We start from the raw sequence: 17,486 nt of genomic DNA, 5'->3' as shown, positions 1-17,486 counted from the left end.
CATAAAGCAAAGCTACAGAATGGGGTTTTCAGACCTTCAATGATCATCATGTCAGTGCCATCTGACTCTCAGGAATTGGCAAATAGCCATTCATGGATGGAGCAACACAGGAGTAGCTATGGCGTCGCACTCGCGACAGGAACAGATCGATCACACGAGTTAATTAAAAAGGAGAGGTTACATCGTTTTAAAAATTATTGGCAACAATTCGGTGACAAAAAGAATTTTGTAGAACCCAGGCTAATCACTAGCAGGCAATTACATTGTAGGACCCCCAAGCCATGTACAAAAAGAATCTGGAAAAGAATAGTTCATTAGCTAGGTCTTTTGTTCTCCTGTCGGCAATTGAATCTGTACATGCTATTGTATAGGTTAGTGACTTGAGAGATTCAAGTGCCCCATATGTTGAATATGTAGGAAGATCTAGACTTGGCAAAACATCCCGAAAAAATATTTGATGTATTGCAGCTGTATCTTGATCATTCTCGTCTGTAGAACAGCACATAAGCAGCAGGTGTCTTTATACTGTCTTCAGTTATAGGTCTCACGCACTCATCATCAAACTTATACCATCCCTTCCCTTCTTCATGCTGCAGAAACCAACCAGCCTTGCTCGTTATCAAGACATTGAAAAAGATGGTTTAAAGGCTGGGTGTAATGAGAATACATGAAAGAGGAAACTCACGTAGATGCTGGCGGTGTAGTGTCCACCTCCCATATTTCCATAGTGATTGCTAATAGCATACAAGCGATAGTGGCAGTCTGATAGTTCACTCTTGTCAATGATATATGATGACAGATCCAAATCACTAATGGGGAAATCCACAAATGTCTCAAGCTTATTTCTTGTGAATTGGGTGTACGAGAACCTTTTGAGATGAATGACAAGAACTTCCGGTAGCCTCCACAGATCTAATTTCTTCATCGCTTGTTGATGCTTTTTGCAGCATGGGCAGTACCTGAATGCAAAGCAGAGAAAAAAAGTGGGTATCAGTAATGCAACAACAGTACAACAGTACACTTCCAATTCAGAATCCAAAGCAAGCTAGCCATGTATTGAGGTAATATTTTGCAAAGGTAATCAATCTATTTCAGCTTCATACATACGCACATCAACCTATTTTGGTTAACAAAAGAAATGAAGATTGCAAAGAAGGCTATTCAATAAGCAGTGAAGCCAAAAGCATAACAGTTGTTCCTCAGGGGGGGCACTCATGACTCACCACATGTCTTCTGGGCCCAACGGTTCCTCTTTTAGAAAGGCTTCCAGACAACCATGTAGTGCGACAGAATCTTCATTTCCTTTCGGGATAAGCTCAAGCTTATGAATCTCAGGTAGACTTTTCAGCATTGAGGTGTCATATTGTCCTACTGCATTTTGTTGCCAATGGACATTGATAAGTAGCCGGTTTGGTGTTGTCTGTAAATCCACCTCATCTGTTTGTATTCTCGTCTGCTGGAATTCACCCCTTCCATTTATTAAATAAAATTCAAACTCTTCCATGTGTGCCTCCCGATCAGAATCAGTAGTGTCACCAATATTTGACTCACTAGGTCCTTCGGTCATTTGGCATTCAATAGTCTCAGACTGGCTACTTTCAGGGGCGTTTTCCGATGGAGCACTCTGAAACTTACTATCTGAATCAGGCGTTGCATCCATCATGACAGCAGCACAGCCACTATTACACCTCCCACTATCATTAAGAGAACTAGTACTCTTGGAAAATCTTAATGGTTCCAACAACTTCAGGTAGATATTCTTCAGAGTTAATCCATTGGCTCTCTCAGGAAGAACTGCCAGCAGTGGGGCCTCAAATTCCTTCATTTGTGGTGTTATATTATCAATACTAGAACGCCTGGATTCAGAGGTACCAAAAGCGTATTATTAGTTCTACTAAAATACCTAAGTCAAATAAAAATCTAGCAACAAATATATCTGATTGTGCTTACTCATCAAAATATTGGTGTGTAAAAACCACAACTGGGGATTTTTCATATTTTCTTGGTAGCCGGAATGCTGCCAATTTATCTCCATCCCTCAGCAATGAAACTGAATCTGAAGGCTCTTCGAGGTATCGGAGGATGCGGTTGTTATAAACCTGTAGTCACTTCCAGTAAGTAAAAGGCCTAATATGACTCATACTGTTTAACCTGAGATAGAAAGTGGCAAAAACGCAAAAGGGCCAAAGCTCAATGGAGATAAAAGCATACCTCTGTAATCAGCAGGATTTCATCATCTCCCAGTGAACAAGCAGAACTTAAAGCCTGAACAAGATCATTAAGACTCCCAAATTGTGGCACAGTGACATCATATGAGATTGGCTCTATACTACCATCAGTGCTGAAAACTGTAACAGTCATTGTCCTCTTTGCCGTGGAAGGTACAGGCAAAGACAAGTACATAAATGGGTCAAAAGTGACAGATGTTTTACTGCAAGTAGGGCAAGTTAATGTAGATTTGTACTGCCCCTGCAAGTAGATGTCAGAAAAGGGTCAATGGCAGGAGAAGCAGGAGAAAATAATAGTGTAATTGCTTTAACACATGAAAAATTTAAAGAACTTACATGGTAAGTATCAACTATTACAGAGTCATTTCGAGCTAAATGATTACTCCAGTACTCATCAGCCACTTCTTTGTCAGGGCGCCCACTTGCATCCTTAGCTTCTTCATATGGCTTGCACTTGACCTGGTTAAGATCTTCATGGAGGCCATCCAATAAGAAAGCAAGAAGCTCCTGTGAATCATGCTGATTGAAGCCACTGAACTGAGGGGCAAAACAAGCAATCTTTGCCTTAAAGTGATGTGGTGAAACTGGTTTTCTCTCGGTGTTCCATAATCTCCTCAATAATTCTCCAAATGCCAAAGCAAGTTCCCCCTAAGTAATGAAAACATCAGTGAATTTAGCCGATATATTCAAAGGAAACAAACAGTAAACTCATGACAAACTATACATACATTCAGTCCTAGTGGGTTAGTCCGATTTATATCCCTGTCATAATCTCCTAGGAAATAATCAACAAGCTTTGATGTGTGGGCCAAACATTGAATTGAACTGTTCATAAAGCAAGTATTCCCAAGATTTTCCAATCCAATTAGCCCATGCGAGCTAGATCTTCCAAAGCTTCCATAGGACAAATCAACATCCATATCATTAACATCTGCAGAAGATTGTTCTGTATACTCTTTGCTGGTTCCACCAATCTTGGAAGTTAAGGAGTCAGACATTGCATAGACTTGCACTTCAAGAATATTCTGCACATGCCAAAAAAAATGATAAGAATATGGATCTAGGAAGGAAATTTTATGCCTGATTCTGAAACAGAAAAACAAGGGTATCAAGCAGGGGAGTATCAACTGATAATACCTCTAGCTCTGAGTGGCAGCAGTCATGATTTGACCTATTCCACTCATTCATTAATATTAGGTTTGTCTGGCCTGAAAAATCCCAAACATGAACCTGGATAAAGAAACATTAAGTAAACTGAACAAGTGGGAGTATATTGCTGAACTTGAAATGCAGACAAACAGCGACATACTGGTTGAGAATCAATATTAAAAATCTTGTATGCCCGTTTATAGTTCTCAACTGGATTGTCCTGAAATAGAATAGAAATTGTAAGGATGGGCATGAGAAAAAAATTTGATAGAGCCATATATCATCTGTCAAATAGGATAGCATTACCTTTTTGCTGATCTTCACAGTCAAAATGCTTGTTTCTCGAACAGATATCCTAAGCACCAAAGGGTACGCACCAGCACTATCCTCAGCAAATGAATGTTTATTATGCAATGCCAAACTAGAATTTTGCCTGGAGAAGAAAACAGAAATAAAGTCAGCAGAAATAGATGCGGCAAGATGGAAGCTGTAAATTGAACCTATTAGGCAAATAAAAAAATAACACAGACAAGATTTCATGAAAATTGATATTCTGAAGAAACATCTTTGGCATCAAGGTACAAAACAATTGGACGACATTACAGCACTGCAGAATATATATATTCCTAGAACTGAAAATTAATCCTCTGCTCTCTCTCACTTGGCTTAGCTGACCCAGACAAGGAAAGAGCTACTCATGTAAGTGTGAGTGCTGACCACACCTCATGCTGCAAGCAGCACGTGCACATGCACAGGAAATATGGTGAGGCCGGAAAGCTAAGTGCACGCTGCAGTGAACAGCTGAGAGCTGAGCTGAAAAGGAAGATGTAATCTGCTGTGATTGGTGGAAGGCAAGAACTGAGCACATTGATGAAATGTGCTAAGCAAGGAGAGGATGCTATCAGCACACAGATATCACCACATGGTCCAAAAGTATATTGTCCAAAAGTGCTCAAAATGCACAATAGTATAACAAAGACAGGCATAATGGTAAACATAGTGACAAAGTGGAGCTTGAATGGTATTAAAATATACCAAGAAAATAATGTCATATTTAGCTAACATTGGGATCTACTGAGAATACATTTAGGTACTTGCCAGCGACAGAGAAAACGATAATATATAGAACAGCAGCTTCTTTCTAGTTATCCTATTCAATTAATCATCAATCCTCTAGACTGCAGATTCTTTGTTATTGAAATATAAGTCCAGACTTGAGAGGAAATAGGAATCGCATGTAACAATAGAAAGTTTATATTATTCTATATGAAACATTTTCTAGCCTAACTTCAGCAAAACAAGTTTACCTTCGTTACCAAGTCTTCTTCTTCGTTACTTGTAAGGAATATTTAAAACCAAATAGAACTCCTGAAGATTAAAATTAGGGTCCCAAGAAACTCGTTTCAGGGAGAGCTATAGCCTAAGAAGCTGGATTAAAGGTGCAAGAATATGGAGGTTCAGAATATAATCCTACTCATGTCTCACATATAGGGGTATTACTAACTGAACATAGACGAATAATTTCAATCACAATTAGAATTGATGATTATGCTTACTGTTTGACCAAAACTTGCTACTCAACATAGTGAGAAGAGAGATAAATAGTGGCTAGGTTGCACATTGTTTTCTAAAATGAAAGTCTAGGTTACCAAAATGCAAAACATGAGATGATATTCATGGATGCTTCTGTGATACCAAAATAATCTATAAAATCAAACCCAACAAAAGCCCCTGTCATAAAAGCAGGGCCAGCCTAGGATTAAAGGGAACCCATATTGAATTGCTTTCCCTCTCAATAATTGAATAAATCCTACAGACCAGAAGGCCCTATATTTTCCACGAAAGTCAAAAATGTGCACATGTGTATTTATTATCGTCTTTTGTCAAGAAACAAAAATGTATTTATAAAAAATTGCACCTATCAACCAATGGGGTCTACTGGACTAAACAGTTGAGCCTCAACACTTGGTATGTGCTCACTCAGTAAATCCTATTTGCAAAAAGATGCAGAACAGAGCAACACACATCATATGCATGCATGATTTTATTGACAAGCATATTGCAGAAACCTTACTTTGGAAAGCAATAATTCAAGTAAGAAAACACAGCACAAACTTAAGTGCAGAAAGGAAGATGAACCCATCAGCATTGCTGTTGAGACACTAAACTCTCACTAGATAATGAATGCAAAATTTATGCATTATTAAAAGCAATCATTTTGAGACAGGTTTGATTTGCTTCCTAAGAAAGCCAAACAAAAAAAAAATCCTAACTGCACCCTCCAAGTTTGCGCAACATGGAGATGCGAACAATGTTAGCATAGCCCTGCATGAAATGTAAGTATGTAACTATATCATGACTTACAGTTTTATTTATTTTACATGCAATTATATTATGTTGAGAACTTCAGCTTATAGAGAAATTTCTTTAAGAGTAATTTATCCTGGCTTCCCACAAATCAGAAGTGAAGCTGCATGAAACGCTACAGTTTTAAAAGTCCGTTGCGTTTGCAACTGTCCATGCCAAATTGCCAGTATTGCTATGTTAGAGGTTCAAAAGTTGGAGGAAAGAATCTATAGCAAAGGCATAGAGCTAAAATGGGCTAAAACATATGTGTCTAGACTGAAAGGGGACAACATATTTAACCATCAAGCAATGCAAGAAACAAGTTCACCACCTAGCAAATGGTCTGGTACAACCTACAAGCCCTGCCCTCAGCATCACGTTGTGGCTCTAGTATGGATAGATGATTGCCACCCTCACGTTACAAACGAGGCACTAATCTAGCTTGAAATGCTGAATTCATCCTTTCGAGGTCACATACCAAGCCATGGAGCATTCCCGAGTTTCAGGGATTGCTAAATACACTTCCCCTAACTAGAATTCAAGCTTATTGAAGTTCAAAAAATCATGGAACTCACAATACATTAGAAACTAATTAGATCTCAATGCTGAATCAACCAGGTCAAAGGTCATGTATGTACCCATAGGAATCAGGAATGCATGTACCAGATCATTCCACTTAGCCACATGATTGAACTAAATTCTATTGCGCTCACTAGCATCCATCAATACCCCTCACCGAGTAGCCAAAAATGAAAAAACGGAAGTAATGGAGATCATCCCCCTTAGCCACATGATTGAACTAAATTCGATTTTGCGCTCACTAGCATCCACCAATATCCCCCCCCCCTCCGAGTAGCCCAAAAAAATGGAAAACGGAAGTGCCATTAGCGAGTCTCTCACCTCGCGAGCACACGCGAGAGCTCGTCGGCCGGCACGAGCGCGTAGCTCCGCCCCCCGGCGCCGGCACCCGTGCCGCGGCAACCCCCGCGCTCGAGGCGAAGCACGAGATCCGGGTGGAGGAAGCTGTGGAGCAAGCGAAGCCCGTAGTACGACGAGGGCGACGCCGCCGCGGTCGCCGCGTACCTCACCCCGCCTTCCGGCGGCGCCTCCTCCCTCACCCTCGCCCACCACCTGCGAAACCCACATTGCCCCATCAAAACCAAAACCAAAACCAAACCACAACCAAAACACAGCGAAGATGATGAGTAACATATACCTGAAGGGGACGAGGCAGACGGCGGAGTGGGAGGAGGAGGAGGCGGCGGGGGAGCCGCGGGTGGAGGCGGTGGAGGAGGAGGCGGAGGCCTGGGCGGTGGCGGCGGTGGCCATCGCCCGGAGGCGAGGGCGAGATGGGATCTGGGGGGCGAGGATGCGTGCGGGAAGTGAGCTGTGTGTTGTGGCTTCGCTTCGTTTGATCGCTGGGATTTGTAAAATTTTCCGGGGAGGAATTTGGGGCGTCGACTCGTCGGGGCTTGGGTATATGTGATGCTGCTGCTGCTGTGCTTGGCTGGCTGGGTAGCCGTTTCTTTGACTGCTTGCTTTGCTTGCTGTGGTTGCTGCCAGCCAAGCGGCGCGAGCAGCGGTGTGGTGTGGGTGGATGGCTGCCGCCGCGTGGCTGTGGAGATGTGGCTTGCGTATTGGGGATTTGGATTTCTGTTGCGGTTTTGGCTGGGCGTGGAGGATTAGTATTAATTGTTTTTTTTAAAGGCACTTTGGTGGTTGTGACTTGTGAGAGTGTTAGCCATGGGGGGGGAGCCCGCAGCAGCGAAAGATGGAGTGTACTTGTTTCTTTTTATAGATAATATGGAGTGTTTTTGTTAGTCTGAGTATTGTTATGCATACAATCTAGTTATAAAACTCATGTACAAGTAGAGATATATGGCCGTATATCAATCAAGGAGAGTATGTTCATGTGCACTGCGGTCGTTTGCAAATAGTTGATTAAATTCGGTCGTACGTGTGTCGGACAGCTGGGTCGTTTGCATAGCGATTTCCTTGTTAGTCCTTAGCAATATTTTGCAAGCATTTTCACTAATTAACAGTGGAGTTGCCGGCGGCGGGGTCTTGGTGGCTGCTTGACTAGCCCGGGAGCTAGATTGGTCACTGGTCTTGTATGAGCTTACCTCGTATCACGATTGGATTAGTAATATAGAGGTTATGTTACTTTGAGTCTTACACACTTGTATTTTGATGTAAACGGCTCATGCCTATGGATTTTAGTCTTACTTTGAGTCTTACACACTTGTCATATAAAGTTTGTTTTGCTTATAGATCAATGTGTTATTTTACGCCCTAGTTTTGTCCCTTAGGTTTCCGATTTCATACTTCTATCTAACAGCCTCATCGTTTGTCATATTTTCTGAATATGCCAAATGGCATATTTGCAAACGAGAATCAATTTGTGAATAAAACTTTTATATATGTGTTCTTAGCGATCTAAAAGCAAAGGCTGAAAAATAAACTTCGATGAAAAAACCCCAAAATCAGCTCCAAATTTAACGTTGAAAATTCAAATTTTGGATGATAAGCATATAAATATGCCAAACAATGAGGCCCTAAATGAATACGTATTGAGCTTTCGTGTCCAGCCATGAAAATAAACGAATTTTCATGTGTTATAGTTACTATCCAGTCATAGCCTCTTAATTTTAGATGACCAATTAATTTGGGCATATTTACAGAGTACATGATTTTTCACATGTGCTAAGTTTTTGTCAATAGGTAAATAGAGATAATAGCGATTTTGTAAGTCTATCAACATAGCATCATCTGTAAAACATTCAAATTCTATAGGAAATAAAATAATTTACACATGTTCCTTACCCTTGGCCAATTAATTTTACATAACTAATTAATTTGGGCATAATATCGAAGCTAAGAGTTTTCATGTATTGCATTCCTCGTAAACAGATAAGTAGAGGTAAGAGTGAATTCATAAGTACATATTGACATAGCATCATCTATAAAAAAAATGTCTATACACACGACTAGTGTGTACGACTTGTATCCGACTAGTGTAGGGCTGCTACATACCTAGGCCTACATAAAGAGATGTTGAACGTATTGATTGTTGGTCGGATGTGGGTTGTACGGCTCTAGTCGTACGTATAGCAGAACTCATAAAAAAAACACTTGAATTTCATACAAAACAATGTGGGGAGCGTCCTATTTCCTAAAACATTTATGCAATATTCCTTCCTTCTAAACTATCACTAATGAGATGCTAACAGATAGGAATGCAAATGAGCAAATGTGACCCACAACTACATGGCCACAACTATTGAGATGCTTACAGATGGGTAGACAATCCTTGGACCATTGCTTGGTGTTGTGTTGCAAGGAGCCACTTTTCTCCAAGCTAGCTCAGGCCCATTGGACTTAGCCAAGATGAACATATGGGCTCATCAACCTCAGCCATGGCTTCATCATGGTCCCCTGCAATGCTCACATGTGCACTGCTGGTGTCAACTATCAAATCAAGTGATGTTCAATCATCAATAATTAATCCCCCCTATAAGTATCCTCCTTATCTCTTTGCTCTGTTCATTTGAGGTGCAATCTCTAGTGCTCCCTAAAAATGAAAAGTGATGTTGACAATGTTGATGCTGATGTACCATCTCACATCATGATAATTGATAATATCAAGTGTAAGTACTCAAGCTCTACTTTTTGCTGCTATTGCAAATCTTTGATCAGATTGGTTTATGTATGCAGTCCCCTAATTGCCTCTCCATTTGGCTGCAAGCATTTGTAACACCTCTGCAAATGGTTTTTTGCTACTGTGATGCATTGTGTTTGCTGAATGTGATACATCATAAAGTAGTTGGGACTTGGGAATTGATTGATTCAGTGCATCAAAATCTTCAGAAACTTGAGTGGTGACATGCAATGATGCAAAGCTGCTAAGACATTAACACACCAGCTTTCTTTTAATCCAAAAGGCTATGCACAAACAGCAAAAGTGTAAAGCTGCAATTGCTTGCTCTTCTAATCTGTAATAATAATCTCTCTATATATACAGGACCACCACAGCAAGAGAATCCTAAGTTGCTTCTGTCAGAAATCAGAAATGCGCTAAGCTGCTGAATTATGTCAGGAAACATTCTGAAATCCACACCAAAAGATGATGAAATCCAGCAGTTTAATTTGGAGCTGATTGCCATTTGTCAAAGTCTTTTTTCATGAAACCACCAAGTTTCATCAGAAAGGAAACTGATTGATTGATGCATGCAATGATGCAAATTAAGGTTGTGAAATTGACATCTAAACTAAGCATATATACATCACATTCACATATGTAGTTTAACTGAAGCAAGTACTAGTAGCAGTAGTGGTAGTTTATGTACATGACAGGCCAACCACTAAGTCCAGACACACACTCAAAACCATCAAGAGGGGTAATTAATTACTACTAAAAAGATATAAGCAGATTAGAGTGAGTGAAAAGGGAGGTGGTAATTGACAATTAACCGCTAATTAATTTTTACTTTGCTACTACAAGCAAAGCGCGCACATGACGAGGCCGTTCTCGTTGCAGCCGCGGCACCGCACGCCGCGACCGCGCTCGCCGTCGAACACCTTGCGGCTGCCGTCGCACTCGCCGCACACCACGAACCTGAGCCCCCCGCAGGCGTCGCACTTGGCGGCGGCGGCGGCGGCGCTCCTGTTTTTGTTGCTGCCCGGCGAGAGGAGGGCGAGGAGGCGGCCGTCCTCGTGGAGGGCGAGCACCTGGGCGGCGCCGCCGACGTCGCGGCCGCGGACGAACAGGCGCGGGGGCACGGCCTTCTCCCCCGTGACGGACCAGAGCTCGTCCCGGAGGCCCCTGTCCATGGACACGTCCCGCTCCTGGAACGCGACGTCGAGGTTCTCCAGCAGCGCGCGCACGCCGTTGCAGTCCTCGAACGTCTTGCGGATGCCGCGGAGCGTGGTGGTGTAGAGCACCACCGCCCCCTCCCCTCCCGGCGGGCACCTCGCCGGGAACTCCCTGAGCTGTTCCTCCTCCTCCTCCGCCGCCGCCGCGGCAACCCCAACCCGACCCTCCTCGTCGACGAGCTCCCAATCATCGATCGGCTCCGCCCCGTTCTTGGTCGGGGTCTCGTGGGCGTCAAAGAAGGACGCGTCGTCGGAGAACGCGTCACCCGCGACCACCACCACCGCCGCGGCGGCTCGCCCCGGCTTGGTCGGCGACGGCGGCGGGGACGCGGCGGCCGGAAGCGAGGACTTGAGCGCGCACAGGATCCGCGCCTTGAGCGTCTTGATGATCATGGCGGCGACGGCAATGGAGATTGGGGGGTTGCAATTTGGGTTTGGATTTTTGGGAAGCGTGTGGATTTGGTGATGGTTGAAGAGGAGGGAGGAGGAAGGAATGAAGAAGAAGAGGGATGGAGGGAGGGAGAGGGGGGTTGGGGTTGCTTCCTTTTTAACCGCCTTTTTGACAACAAGGTTGAATTGAATTTTGTACTAGTCATTAGTCAAGTCTTTTTCATGGCTAATGGTTGCTTAATTATTGCTTAACCTCCTCTAGCATATAGGGATGGATGAGGAAGATTAAGAGTTAATCCAGGTGATCAAGGGACTAATCATACTTACTGGAGTAGTAGTATATTTTTAGGCTTTCTTTGGAAGGAGGGAGATTTTTTATTTTCATACGGAAATTGACCTATTTTATGTGGAATTACTACGGAAATTGATACAGCTATGGCAAAATTAAATGGAATTTTACTGCGTTCCAAACAGGGTTTGCTTGCTTAAATAGCTTGATTAACCTCCTCTAGCACAGAGCCACAGAGGGATGGAAGAAGATTAATTAAGCATTAATTCAGGTGATCAACGCCTAATGATACTATAATTTTTAGGTTTTGTTTGGAACGCGGTAAAAAAATTTGTATCAATGCTGAAATTGATCCATTTTGTGTGGAATTACTACGAAAATTGATACAGCCATGACGAAATTAAGTGGGATTACTGCGTTCCAAACAGGGTTTGCAAATTAAATGGGTTTATTAAACAGGGTTTGCTTGATTAGATTTTTGAACGGATTTTTTTTTAAAAAAAAGTTGAACGTAAGGTTTGCTTGATTAAATGAGTTTGCTTGGTTAAATGATCTTGCTTCGGTGCCTTAAAAGGTATTACACGAAAAGTTGACACTAAGTGCACATGATTAAATCCGTTAAAATTAATCATGGATTCTTTATTAACCAAATCGTTGGATCCACACTTTGCATCGCTCCAAATTAAATTAACGTTTGCTAACAACTTGTGTCCTGCAAATTAAATTAACGTCTGGTCGTAAGTGGTAACAACTGGTGTTAATGCGAATTAAACTGAATGTATGTTAGCATGGCAGGTAAAAGTAGCAATCCCAATTTCGTTTTTTTTATATACAGTCTCTCGTTTTCGAGCGGCAGAAATCCTATGCTTTCCCTACCTAATCTCGATCACATTAACCCAAATAACGAAGCAGAGTGAACTTGAGAGAATAATTAGCCCATCCTTACTGATGTTGACACGCAAACTCCAAATACTAGTACCCTAAGCTGTCAACATAACATGGTTTTCCCATGTGGCTAGTGGTTAAGTACAGCACCAACCACCCAGATTGCTTGCACAAGCTTCACACCTCAAAAGTTCAGGAATTTTTTCTCAAGATCAAGATGCATCCAGGCTCAATTCAACATGCAATGCAACACATTTCAACAGCTAAACGGAGTTAGGTACACTAGTGAGTGATGTTTTTATTGTATGTTCAACTCTGGATAAAACGTCTTAGTTGAACACAATGTGTTGGCAGATGCGCATTGTATTTGAGTTCTATGATCTAAGATACATAGGTGCTTTTGTAATTACATCCATGGTGTGATATTTCTGAATTCTGCCTCTGGATGCATTCAGATGGTGGCTTCTGATGCAGCGAAACCGATGCTGAACCCGAACGAGATGCAGCTCAGCTCCTCATCGTTATCACCCAGCATCTTCATGGTGATGGTGTAAGAGCCCTGAAGAAGAAGCAAGTGTCATCAAGCATGAACCGAAGTAAGATGATCACAAAACACAATTTGGTATTAGCAGTGGTATTTGAGCTGAATTTATCGTGTAAGAGCATACATTTCAGACTTAGAAGCGAAATTTCGGACTTACTGGTGGAGTGTATGATGGCAGGGTTTGCTGATGAGCTACCAAGAAGTCACCACTTGCCGGGCAGGAAGTCACATCACAGAGCTCACGAGTTTCCGAGTGGACATAGAAGAAGAAGTATTTCACATCAATAACCAGCTTCCCTTTACCGATAGTTTTATCTGCAGCAGGTCATCGAGATTCATTATAAATTAATTGTCAGTATGGCAGAAAGAAATAAACAATTCTTGTGATCCTAAACTAGATTCCTGAGTCCTGACAAGCATAATATATATACTAAGGATTGGATCTAGAAACCATCAGGGTTTATAATGAAATGTACTCATAGCTACATTCGACTCACTCATATGGTAAAACAAATCACTAAGGTTGTTTTTTTAGATTTGGTTGAAAGAAAAAGGTCACGGGTTTTGCCAACTGTGATGCTACACCACATGCAAAATGGCCTCACATACATCTATCACCTACCTATAAGGCTATAACTTGCAAGGTTTTAAGCACTACGTTTCAAGAAAAAGGAAAAACTAAAAAAAAAATTGGGTACAGTGGGCATGACTGAGTCTGAGGCACAGTGCCATTTCCAATGCTTTGGATGCTTCACCCTTTTTTCTAACAAAAAGTTTTGGATGGTTCACTTACAGAGGTGCCTATTCCTACCATGACAGTATACTGATGCGGAAACTAATGATGCAATAAGATGGACTCTGCTTTGGTGTCCCAAAGGACAAATTACTAAATGATCATTGTCACCACAACGTGCATACACTGAATTTAATCATGTCCATACATAATTTGCTATGCCCTGTAAAAAATAGGGTAGGCTGCAGGCAACATGGAGATGACTCAATCTGGTGGATTTACTGATCAAGCCCACAGATTTTGAATATTAGAAAAAGCACTGCTTGCTATTCAGTTTTAGCTTCCTTTTACATAATAATAGGCAAATGGATGCTGCTTCTCAGGTGTAATTAAGCCGATAAAGATTCTTATTAGTCAACTTCCTTAAATGTACACAATTATAGATTTATTGTGCAGATATGTTAAATGCGCATTATACAGAAAGTTAAGAACCAAAACATTAATTCAAAAAAAAAAGACAGGAACTAAAGTTCCCTTATTTACTCGCCTACATGAACTGATAAGCAGAAAATGTCAAAGGCATGATTTGTCCTACTAACAGGATGCACACTATACACATGATTGCATCATCTTCAGAACCATACTCCTGTTTTTCTGGCAACGCCAGCGACCCAGACCGCTTCTCATAGGCAAGCAGGGGAAATGAGCCAGCAGTCCTGCCTCTAAAATATATGCTACCTAACCTAGAGAAGGCCATTCATAACATAAAAGGTGGTATGACAATCTTCAAAAAATGTTTTCATTATGGCTGAGTACTTGACTGGCCCTAAATTCCTAAGCCGTTACATAGGGAAAGTGATATTTCTGATAAAGGCTTACAAGAAATCAATGCCATGTTACGCCTAAATCTCTAGGTTGTGATCAGCAAATCACAAATCAACTAGGGCTCTGCAGCGTTCTACATGGCCATTACCGCCAAACATAAATACTACAGGGCGAGCATAATAAGGAGCGCACTTGCGAACAGCGCCACCGATGTCTAAAGAATTTACTAAACATAACTGCAATTTCTCTCAACCACTAAATTAAACTCTAATTGTACACACCCTAACACCTCTAAAAGGAGACTCTCCATGGCACGCACTGTCACTTGCTGTTAATACACCATAGGCATATAGCTACACAGTGTAGACTCATCCCCAAACAAAACTGCAAAACACAAGCCATCAATCGCCACAGATAATAGTGTATCTGCGTATGCCAATCCTAACCTCACCGTACAATCACAAGAAAATTCTGGTCAGCATTCAGCAGCAAGCAAAATTATTATTCATCTTTTTTTCCTTCTCCAGGCCAAACAGCAAGCGAAATTCTACCACCACCTTAAAATTCCACTAGTACAGAGCTTAATTCTCGCAATTATACTGCCAATTGACTTCAGAGCCGGTGCTAGTACACTAAAATTCATGGCGGAACAAGTACCCCAACTGCATCACGAAGAGTAATATTTGCAAAAGGGGGAAACGGGAGAGGTTGGTTTATTATACCAGTGGAAGCGGAGATCTTGAAGGTTGCGGGCTCGCCGCGGGCGACCGGATCGGGCACGATCTCCACGCCGCTCACCTTCACCGGGTACTTCTTGCCCTTATCTGCACGCAAAAGCAACAGCAACATCATCAAGAACCCCAAATCATCCAATCTTCGCGTAACCTTCGCCCCCTCAGAACCGCGGAAGAAAGGGGGTTTTGGGGGGGCGAGCGGGAGGGACACTCACTGCAGTACTCGACGTCGGTGACGGCGGAGGCGACGGCCGCGGCGGCGGCGAGGAGGGCGAGGAGGAGGAGGAGGCTCTGCTTGGTCGCCATGGCTGGGTTCGAGTTCGAGGACTGGATTGTGAGAGAAGAAATCTTTCGGGGGTGTAATTTATAAAAATCCAGGAGTCGTGAGGAAGAAAGGGATCTGTTCGGTTTCTTCGCGTTCGCTTTTGACTTTCTGTTTAAAGGATTAGATTATTTCGCGGGGTGAGACTGACGTGTGGGCCCGGGGATCTAACAGTCTCGGATAATGACGATTAGGTGTTGGTGGTTAGCGATGAGACCGGTGGCTGTGGACTCTTTGGTTTTTGACTTTTGAGCTGGAAATTAATCCACGTCCAAATCGGGATATAAAAGCTGCAAAATTTTAAACTTTTTTCCTTTTAGAAATACGGCTGAAATGCCGGTGCTCACGACACACGCACACTTACACCTACGCGCACACACGTACATCCTACACTATATACATCTCCGTAAAATTAGGCTGATATATACGTGTCTGTTATCAAGAGATATGTCATCTCTTACTGAAAAAATAATTAGTCGTAAATGCGAATAACTATGTTAAATCTAGAACTTAAATAACTTAAATTCATATAGGCTAGTTATATATATGATTGTTATATCACATGAAATTTGACATTGAGAAACACTAACTTTCTTGTATGACTATAATTTGGGTGTGAAAAATTTGAAACGAACCTTACGGCCCCCTTTGATTCAAAGGAAATTCATAGGAATTTTAAAGGATTTCATTCCTATAGGATTTTTCCCTATATAGCTCTTTGAATCAAAGGAATGAATCCTATAAAATTCCTATGAAATACCTTTTCCCATGTAAGTTTTGGAGGAAATTTAACATGAGGTTCTACCTCATGTTAAGAATCCTTTGAATCTTTATCTCTCCTCAAATTCCTATGTTTTTCCTGTGGCTCAATCAAACGGTTATTCCTATGTTTTTTTTGTTTTGTAATCCTCTGTTTCACACTTATTCCTGTTAGAATCATATGTTTTTCCTATTTCTCTATTTTTTTCATTCCTGTGATTCAAAGGGGCCCTACGTGTAAGGCGCAAAAAATATGGAGGATTGTGTAAGCTATATTAGGAGAACTTGCGTAAACGATACATATTAAACGGCTAATTATTCTCGCACCCAACATCTCATGATCGAATAAGTACCTACATAATAATTAAAAGAAGAGTAAATTGTATTAGCAGTACACGAACTTCTTGTTAAGTAGGTGCAATCTAGTGCACTAACTTGTAAAATGCTCGTTATGTTACATGAACTTGTCCGGTGCGTTTGGACCAAGGCTAAAAGAACACTATATGGCTAATCCTGTTGATTTAGGTACTAGTTAGGATAAACACATATCTGAGAAGATTTATATTTAGACATACACCTCTTCAATGAAAAGATAAAATGAGATATAGTGATAGCATAGACATATATGAAAAGGGTAAGAAATATATGAAATTCCTCATTTATAAATATAGCACATCTTATGTATACTCACTATACATATGCACGTCACATTCTAATCAACATTAGCGTGGTAAAATTAACCTTGTCAAGCCATTGTGGTCCTGGTTTGCACGAATTAGACAAGTTCGTGCACCAAACTAGTATTTTATAAGTTTATGTACTGAATTAATCCCACCTAACAAGTTTGTGTATCACTAATGCAATTTACTCTTAAAAGAATTGCATCCCAATACATATGTATATGTATACTAGATGATTCCTTACGTGTTGCTGCGGGAAGTGGTATACTCCAACTTATGTTTGCAAATTTGATGATAAGAATCTTAGAAGGTATTGGGTATATATAAAAATGCTAGCTATAATTCTAGTCAAAACATGAAACCTCCACCATCGGATGGTTCAGAGGTCTTTTTTCTTCCCATCGGTCCAGCGTGAAACCTCCACCATGCCCTGCACTATACATCTCACATTTGCTGTGTGTATTAAAACGAGACAATCCATTAGTGATGTGCACTAGGGTTCCTGATCTTCTGAAAGGTTCTGATAAACAATGATTTGGACGGAGTCGCGACACAAATCGATCCGGCTTCTTGAACGCGCACGCTCTTGAGCCCCGCAATCGCAGCACCACGTCTCCTCTGGTTATCACCCGTGTCGAAACGCGGATGACCTCGCCGAGAAGGCTAATTCCTGTTTGCCAATCGAAGAACACAAACAAGAACGAGATAGAAAAACAACCAAAATTGCAGA

At 41.6% G+C, this 17,486-nt stretch overlaps 3 protein-coding genes across 3 annotated transcripts; all 3 read right to left on the bottom strand.

The window, feature by feature from the left end:
- Positions 1–113: 113 nt before the first annotated feature.
- LOC4342448 (ubiquitin carboxyl-terminal hydrolase 8) lies at positions 114–7,174 on the bottom strand. Its single transcript, XM_015791925.3, has 12 exons — positions 6,940–7,174; positions 6,624–6,854; positions 3,684–3,810; positions 3,538–3,597; positions 3,366–3,458; positions 2,957–3,253; positions 2,565–2,876; positions 2,212–2,469; positions 1,951–2,099; positions 1,224–1,856; positions 686–959; positions 114–590 (listed from the first exon to the last, which is right to left on the bottom strand). Exons 1-12 carry the CDS (start codon positions 7,050–7,052, stop codon positions 480–482), a joined length of 2,658 nt encoding a protein of 885 aa, XP_015647411.1. The 5' UTR covers positions 7,053–7,174; the 3' UTR covers positions 114–479.
- A 2,805-nt stretch (positions 7,175–9,979) lies between these two features.
- On the bottom strand, positions 9,980–11,106 carry LOC4342447 (uncharacterized protein At3g28850). The gene has a single exon (XM_015791927.3). The coding sequence runs from the start codon at positions 10,986–10,988 to the stop codon at positions 10,218–10,220; it is 771 nt and encodes a 256-aa protein (XP_015647413.1). The 5' UTR covers positions 10,989–11,106; the 3' UTR covers positions 9,980–10,217.
- Positions 11,107–12,432: 1,326 nt separating this feature from the next.
- On the bottom strand, positions 12,433–15,331 carry LOC4342446 (MD-2-related lipid-recognition protein ROSY1). The gene is made up of 4 exons (XM_015792491.3): positions 15,211–15,331; positions 14,984–15,085; positions 12,861–13,018; positions 12,433–12,718 (listed from the first exon to the last, which is right to left on the bottom strand). Exons 1-4 carry the CDS (start codon positions 15,299–15,301, stop codon positions 12,611–12,613), a joined length of 459 nt encoding a protein of 152 aa, XP_015647977.1. The 5' UTR covers positions 15,302–15,331; the 3' UTR covers positions 12,433–12,610.
- Positions 15,332–17,486: the final 2,155 nt, after the last annotated feature.

This window comes from Oryza sativa, chromosome 7, assembly GCF_034140825.1.
Source record: "Oryza sativa Japonica Group chromosome 7, ASM3414082v1".
Classification (NCBI taxonomy): domain Eukaryota; kingdom Viridiplantae; phylum Streptophyta; class Magnoliopsida; order Poales; family Poaceae; genus Oryza; species Oryza sativa.
The sequence above is the reverse complement of the archived record's forward strand: the minus strand, read 5'-3'. Positions and strand labels throughout refer to the sequence as shown.

Coding starts and splice junctions, on each gene's coding strand:
- LOC4342447 (XM_015791927.3), bottom strand. CDS start 10,988: ATGATCATCAAGACGCTCAAGGCGCGGATCCTGTGCGCGCTCAAGTCC.
- LOC4342448 (XM_015791925.3), bottom strand. CDS start 7,052: ATGGCCACCGCCGCCACCGCCCAGGCCTCCGCCTCCTCCTCCACCGCC. Junction 3,459..3,537: donor TTAATATTGATTCTCAACCA/GTATGTCGCTGT, acceptor TTCTTTATCCAG/GTTCATGTTTGGGATTTTTC. Junction 2,470..2,564: donor TAATAGTTGATACTTACCAT/GTAAGTTCTTTA, acceptor ATCTACTTGCAG/GGGCAGTACAAATCTACATT.
- LOC4342446 (XM_015792491.3), bottom strand. CDS start 15,301: ATGGCGACCAAGCAGAGCCTCCTCCTCCTCCTCGCCCTCCTCGCCGCC. Junction 13,019..14,983: donor CAAGATCTCCGCTTCCACTG/GTATAATAAACC, acceptor GACCTGCTGCAG/ATAAAACTATCGGTAAAGGG. Junction 12,719..12,860: donor TGCCATCATACACTCCACCA/GTAAGTCCGAAA, acceptor CTTCTTCTTCAG/GGCTCTTACACCATCACCAT.